Here is a 7,395-nt window from a genome sequence, read left to right on the forward strand (position 1 = left end):
AGTGGAGTTGAGAGCCAGGCCTAGCCAATTCTTATAACCTTGTGCACGGCACACAAAATGAACCACGAGTTTTTCAAAAAAGTGTTCCAAACTCTATTCAACTGCGAAACGACGTGGTGACGCCGATCCACTATAGGCTGCTGTCGAGTCATGGGCCAGGCAGTCGTCAAAACAGACGTACAGTGGTGGTGCTGCCTGCATCAATAACCAGGCCCAATCCCCATTGATGTAACTGGCAGCAGGACTGCACCGGAATGCTATCGTGTCGGACACCTCACCACACTGCTGCACGTTTGATGGGAATAGCAGCGGGAATCAGCCCCTGAATCTCTGGGTTCTGCTTCAATTCCTTATCCAGCATCAGCGTTTACTCGGATCCTTTCCATGGCTTTTGAAGATTAGCATTGCTTTCGACGGGCCAATAACTCAATACCATGCCAAAGCAGAGCTACTATACCTACCAGGGATGCATGCTTGGATATATTATACAAATCCTCATGCGACTTCCCGACACATGAATTGGCCGAACCCAGGTTGATAATGACCCTGCGCCCAACGTCGCGCCCAGCATTTCTGCTGCTCCAGGTCTTGAAAGTTGGTTTGCGCATTGCTGCCACTTCAGCTTTCACACACAGTGAGTTGCCGCGCATTCAATGTTCATGATGCTGTCGAAATTTTGCATGGCGGTTTCGACTACGGGCACATGGACGCCATTGCCAATCCGAACTCTAGATCAGCCTCGCAGGACTAGGCCCCGGTATCCTGGGGTGACTTACACCAGCAACATTGATGGCACGATCGAGACGCCCGAACTCGTTGACAACAAAATCGACCATTGTACCAAGTTCTCATCCTCTACGTTCATCTCGGAGGTCCCGGCCCGGTAGTTTTGATTGCTTGCATACTTCTTGCTCTCTTCCGACGAAATAGCCTTTTCTAGGTTCATATTTGTGAATATGACAATCCTTGCACCAGCCTCGGCCAGGGAAAAGGCCGTCGCTCTGCCTATACCTCGACCTGACTAAGCGACACAAGTCAGCATACCCCAACCACGAGCGCGACCCCATCGAGTTGGGTGCTAGCAATCATTGTAAAATTGAAGAAATGATGTAAAAGACCAAGAAGTTGATTGATACTGAGGTTTCTACGCGAGAGAGTAAAATTTGAGAGTCATTGAATCTACATTGAGCTATTTTGTATGCCACATTCACACGGCAATCACATCTTGCCAATGCTATCAACCCGCTAAGACCTATTCTCCAAGGCGAGACCTAACATGTACTATCACCATGAATAGTTGAATTAAGTCTTGCACAAACGAGAGAAGTATACTTTCTGGAAGAGATCACCACTGCACACAACCCTTTCGCGCGGTATAGTGCTGATTTGCGCAACGTTACTTTGTAGTGCTAATGGTTTCATTCCTCATGCCCACCACTTGTCCAGTCGCGGCTTTGTGTCATGCTTGGTGGCAGCTACTTTCTTGCAGGGCAAAGATAATTATGTGTGGCTGGAAATGGTGATACCAATGCGGAAGTCCATGAGTATGCCCCATAATTTCCTACTGAAACGAGCTTGATTGTAAGTATATATATGGTATGCAAGGAATATGAGTATCTGATCGTGAGGTAGACCCTTGTCTGCGCTTGAAGCATACTGCCCCGAGAATCGAGATCGCTCCACTGATAGCCAAGATGAAGGGAGGACAATGCACATTGTCTGCCGAGAGGAGTGGAGCAAGAGATGAGAAACGAGTATTGGCTCGATCAAATATAGAGCGTGCATATAATTGTAGGTCTCGCCTGGAGTGGAAAGTAGAATCTGATAGCCGCCGTCGCAATGACGACGACTATTTCCGGCACGCCAAGACTGGAATCTTGTTTCACATGGTATGCCAAGAGATCCTGCCTTCTGAAATACCAGCCACCGCGGGGACAGGTGTACCTAGCGCAGTGCTGTTACCCGAGTGAATGAGCCCATTTGCAATAAGCAAACAGCTGCAAATTGGCAACAAGCCGTCGACAAAGTTTGTAATTAAAAATGGGAGAAACAAGAAGGAAATATTCATCAACTACATTGCTTTGCTGATACGAAAGTTTGCCCTGGCAGAGACTCCCAATACTCTGTATCGCATGCAAATGTCCCACAACATGTAGGTACGGGCGCCATGTTGCGCAGGGCATAATACAGGTGGCGGGGGTCGGAGAGCGCTAAGGAGGATCGCTAGTCTTGTCCGAACAGAATGGATGCACGTGGTTCCACTCGGAGTGAGACGGATCTACGTAGTATATCCAAGACAAGGGTCAAGGCTGTTCGTCCATTACACTGAATAGACACCAGATGGGCGATCTAGCACTTCACTCCGGGTGCATCGACATGAAGAGATCAAACACTCCGATACACTGTCACTGATTGCATCGTACGGCCTTATGGAGAGCCTCTGGTGAAGGACTATTTCAATACAGGCATGCACATGTTCCAGCATGGAAGGATCATGGTACAGATAGAACAAGTAAATATACACAATGAAGCTCGCAGAGTATCTATTCCAACGCCTCAGACAACTCGGAGTCGAGTCCATCCATGGAGTCCCTGGCGATTATAATCTGTCACTGCTGGATTTTGTTGAACCTGCAGGTCTCCGATGGGTAGGCAACGTGAACGAGCTCAACGCTGCCTACGCTGCCGACGGCTACGCCAGAATCAAGGGCATCTCGGCCTTGATCACGACCTTTGGTGTGGGCGAGTTGTCTGCAATCAATGCTATTGCAGGAGCCTATACAGAGCGAGCGCCCGTCATTCACATTGTCGGCATCCCAGAGAGGGCTTCTCACGAGTCTCGACTCTTGATCCACCACACATTCAATGACGGCGAATATCAACGCTTTGCACAGATGCACGCCCACGCCACTGTTGCGCAGACTAGACTTTGGGACGCTCACACCAGCCCGCAGCAGATTGATAATGTTCTACGACAATGCCTGCTACACAGTCGACCCGTATACCTTGAGGTTCCTGTCGACCTCGTCACGGCCATTGTCCCAGCCGATAGCCTCCAGTTCCCCTTGGATCTTCTCGAGACTTCGTTGGGAACTCGTGAAGAAGCTGTCCTAGCAGAGGTCCACGACAGAATACGCTCCGCCAAGCAACCTCTCATCCTCGTTGACGGTGAAGTCCGACCCATGGGCGTTGTTGCCCAAGTACAAGAACTGGTAGACAGCACTGGGTGGCCAACCTGGACCACTCCGTTTGGAAAAGGTCTCTTGAATGAAACCGTTCCAAACTTTCACGGGATCTACCAAGGCACATACAACCAAGCCAAAGTCCGTGAGTTTCATGATACAGCAGATCTCGTACTGTGTTTCGGCCCTCATTGGAGTTCGAGCAATTCTTATGGCTACTCGAGCATTCCAAAGTCCGAGATCGCCATCGTCTTTACTGATAATGCGATTCATCTCAACGGCCACAAGTACCGAGACATCTCGGTAAAGGCTGTGCTGCAACATATTTTACAGAGTCTCTCACAGAGCTCTGCCCATGCATACCACAAGTACCCCGAGCTGCCGTGCGACTACAAGCTTCCAGTGCCGGATATCGCAGAAACTCAGTTATTGGCCCAAGATCGACTTTGGCGCGTGCTGGCCAACATTCTCCGCCCTGGCGATATCCTACTTGGAGAAACCGGAACAGCAGGATATGGTGTACGGGTCATGCCTCTACCAAAGCACGCACGAGTCTTCACTCCCGTGACCTGGTTGTCCATTGGTTACATGCTGCCAGCGGCCCAGGGCGCAGCACTGGCACAGAGGGAGCTGATCGAGTCCTCCAACTATTTCGGCCTGACGCGCGGGCGCACCATCTTGATCATTGGAGACGGCAGCTTCCAAATGACGGTGCAAGAACTGTCCACCATTGTCCGACACGATTTGAACGTGCTCATTATTCTGATCAATAATGACGGGTACACGATTGAGAGATGCATTCACGGCCGCAAGCAAGGCTACAATGATGTTGGACGGTGGCGTTATCTACTCGCACCCAGCTTGTTTGGAGCGCCCGACGGTACGTATCTCGGCTCCGCCAGGACATTTGGAGAGCTGAGTCGTGTCATGGTTGATGTGGAAGCCCGCAATGAGACGGGCTTGGCCATGGTGGAGCTATTCTTGGATCGTGAAGATGCCCCGGCGGGACCTCTGAGGCACTATCTGGAAGCTCAGAGAAGCAAGGAGCAGAAATGATCGGGGTATGATCAAAGTATGACACATGGCGAATACTGGATAGAATTCTCATGCTGTTAAACCAACGGCCAGTGCGATGATTCACAGTCAATCAATGCATATGCACAACCTTAGACCGCATTCTAGGATGCTCAAATCTCATTTATTGCAGACACAAACATTATGAAGCAGAGATGAAAGCAGACGCTCATTTTGTCTTTTCGCAAATTATGTAATACTCATACCGGCTCTGATTTATGTACAGTCCCCAACTCATACTTATCTCTTACCAGTGTGTCGGCGGTTCCTATGAGTTCGATAGATAGAACGGGCTTGCATAATTGGGCAATTTCTACCCAAGACCTTTGACCAGGGGGATGAAAAAAAAAAAAAAAATCAAATGTGTACCCAGAAGTGCGGATAAGCGCTCAGGTACTGCGGGCTTAGAATCGTCACTCGGACAAAGCATCGGAGAAGACATTGAACAATTTGATTGGTCAATCTTTGGATGCTGGGACAATCGCGACATGCCATTGCACGTTATCACAAAGCGGTTTCCAGCAGTATGCCAAGCTACAAGACGCCTTCCAAGACTCATTTTGACTTGGTCATGATACTCCAACGTGGATCATAGACTGTTATCAGGTGGTGGGTACTACTTTGGCCGTAGGCGAGTCCTTGGAGTGACTCGAATTTACGCCAACCAGATGCTCGAACATATGTTTTGTGCTGTTCTGGATCCAACACAGGTATATTAGCACGTCCGCACATTATATAACACTACATCCGGGCGTATCGCCCATGATCTTGTCAAATTTATTCCTACCACTGACCATTCATCTGCATCGAAACATGTCGTTTCGCAAAAAGGTTCAAAAGTGCCATGAGAACAGAGCCAGATCAAAATCATTGCCGATAGGCAGTGCACCTTTCACGACTTCGCTATTCTACAAACAGCAGCCAGAAACACAAAAGTCAGCAGCTCTGCGATGGGACCATTTACTCAGTCGAGCTAGTACTCTCCAGACTGTATCGCCACTGAAAATAGCTTCCCGAGGCCAGCCGATGATCAGTCTGGGAACGGCTCGACCTACGCCAGAATACTACCCTTGGAAGAAGATCACTCTAGAATGTCTGAAAACACTTGGCGGTACAGATGAAGAACCCCCGGAGTTATCGTATATGTCGTGCGCTACCGGCGAGGCCGCGTATGACCTGGCGGTAGCCATGAATTATGGCTACTCGGCTGGGTCGCCACAGGCACTGCGATTTATCACTGAGCATGTGGAAATGATACATGATCCTCCATATGACGATTGGGCGTGTTGCCTGACCTGTGGAACGACTTCGGCCTTGGATATTGCGCTGAGAGTTTTCTGCAATCCTGGCGATATTGTCCTCACCGAGAAGTTCACTTATACCGGGACCCTTACAGCTATCAAGTCCCAAGGTCTGCGTACTGTGGGCATAGAGATGGACGACCTTGGACTCCTGCCGGACGATATCGATAAAAGGTTGCAGAACTGGGATGATGGCCACGAGCAAGGCTCTAAACCACGAGTCCTCTACATGATACCAACTGGACAGAACCCAACGGGGTCAACACAATCTCCGCATCGGCGAAGAGAGATATATCGCATAGCGGTCAAACATGATCTGTTTATCTTTGAGGACGACCCCTACTACTTCCTGAACATGGGGACATGGCAGTCAGGCACGGTCAAGAACGAAGACAGGGACAACTATCTCGCCAACCTTCCACCCTCGTATCTGTCGCTCGATACCTGTGGCCGTGTCCTACGTATGGACACTGCATCCAAGATTCTGGCTCCAGGCTTGCGATGCGGATGGGTCACGGGCTGCTCGCAAATTATAGACAAGTTTATATCCCTGTCCGAAGTGGGAGTCTCAGCACCCAGCGGGCCATCACAGGTCATGCTGTTCAAGTTGCTAGATGAAACATGGGGACACTTGGGGTTTGTCGACTGGCTACATTCTCTGTCGAGGGAATATCTTCGGAGGCGGGACATACTACTGCAAGCCTGCAGAGATTATTTACCAATGAAGAATTGTTCATGGATGGTTCCCGACGCGGGCATGTTTGTCTGGATCAAGATAAATGTGTCTGATCATGCATCACGCAAGCAAGGACCTTCCTCGGCTCAGGGACACCATCTTGGAATTGAAGATCATATTTATACCCAGTCTCAGGCAAATGGGGTTCTAGTGAGTAAAGGAAGCTGGTTTGCTCGGGACGGGTCGTCTGACGAGGTCTTTTTCCGTCTCACCTTTGCGGCTGCTCCAGAGCACGACCTTGTTCGAGCTGTTCAAGGATTCGCCGACGCCGTCCGCTCTGAATTTAGCGTGGAGGTATGCTCCTAACCTTGAATAAGCATGCCTCGGATATATTGAAGAAACGAAGTAGTATTAACGGAATTCTTTAAAGTTGCGCCTTGGGAGAAATGTCCATAATCGGAATACTCTAAATTTCAAAAGGTCAAAGAAATGACGTTCTTGTGACTCGCATGCTACTATTCAAAATCTTTGCGAAAAGCTTACGTCTGTCCAAATGACGGCATTTCTTGGGTTGCACTTTCTCTCCAAGATTGTTCAGGTGGTGAATCATTTGTGATGTCTTGGGCAATTGCGCCATTTCACCGTAGCAGCCTAGAGTGCCCCATTGTTAGTCCTGTAGGTTAGGCCAGTACCCCGGCGGGGCACCGCTGCGTACTCCGACTCTCTCTCTCCGACTCTCTCTCCAAGGCCCGCTTCTCACTCCGAGATTGTGTATTCCTTTCGCTGCAGCATTATACTTCCTCTTGCTACATCACTGTATCCATACTCGAGATGACCTCGAGACAAGCTGCTTGTGATCCGTGCAGGAGATCCAAACTCGCTTGCGACCACAAGCAGCCCATTTGCACACGGTGTAAAGATCAAGGTCGTGACCAGCGGTGCGTGTATCGCAGCGACCCTTTCAGAAGGGTTCAGCGGTCGGCATTGGTCTCGAGAAGAAAATCTCAGCTATCAGGGTATTGCATTCTACCTCGAACGATTTTACTAGGCTAATTAATCATGGAATTTTCTTTAGTCGACAGCCTCGTCAGCCTCCCCACGAATTATCTCCTAGTCGTACGCGGACTTCTTACCCAGATCCCGGACACTTGGGCCACACAAG

At 49.6% G+C, this 7,395-nt stretch overlaps 2 protein-coding genes across 2 annotated transcripts; both read left to right on the forward strand.

Moving 5' to 3' along the window:
• Positions 1-2,525: 2,525 nt before the first annotated feature.
• Positions 2,526-4,238, forward strand: PFICI_09490 (uncharacterized protein; the record flags this gene model as incomplete). Its single annotated transcript, XM_007838071.1, has 1 exon — positions 2,526-4,238. The coding sequence occupies one exon, from the start codon at positions 2,526-2,528 to the stop codon at positions 4,236-4,238; it is 1,713 nt and encodes a 570-aa protein (XP_007836262.1).
• An 831-nt stretch (positions 4,239-5,069) lies between these two features.
• Positions 5,070-6,599, forward strand: PFICI_09491 (uncharacterized protein; the record flags this gene model as incomplete). Its single annotated transcript, XM_007838072.1, has 1 exon — positions 5,070-6,599. One exon carries the CDS (start codon positions 5,070-5,072, stop codon positions 6,597-6,599), a length of 1,530 nt encoding a protein of 509 aa, XP_007836263.1.
• Positions 6,600-7,395: the final 796 nt, after the last annotated feature.

This window comes from Pestalotiopsis fici (genome assembly GCF_000516985.1).
Source record: "Pestalotiopsis fici W106-1 unplaced genomic scaffold PFICI_Scf_6, whole genome shotgun sequence".
NCBI classification, from domain to species: Eukaryota; Fungi; Ascomycota; class Sordariomycetes; order Amphisphaeriales; family Sporocadaceae; genus Pestalotiopsis; species Pestalotiopsis fici.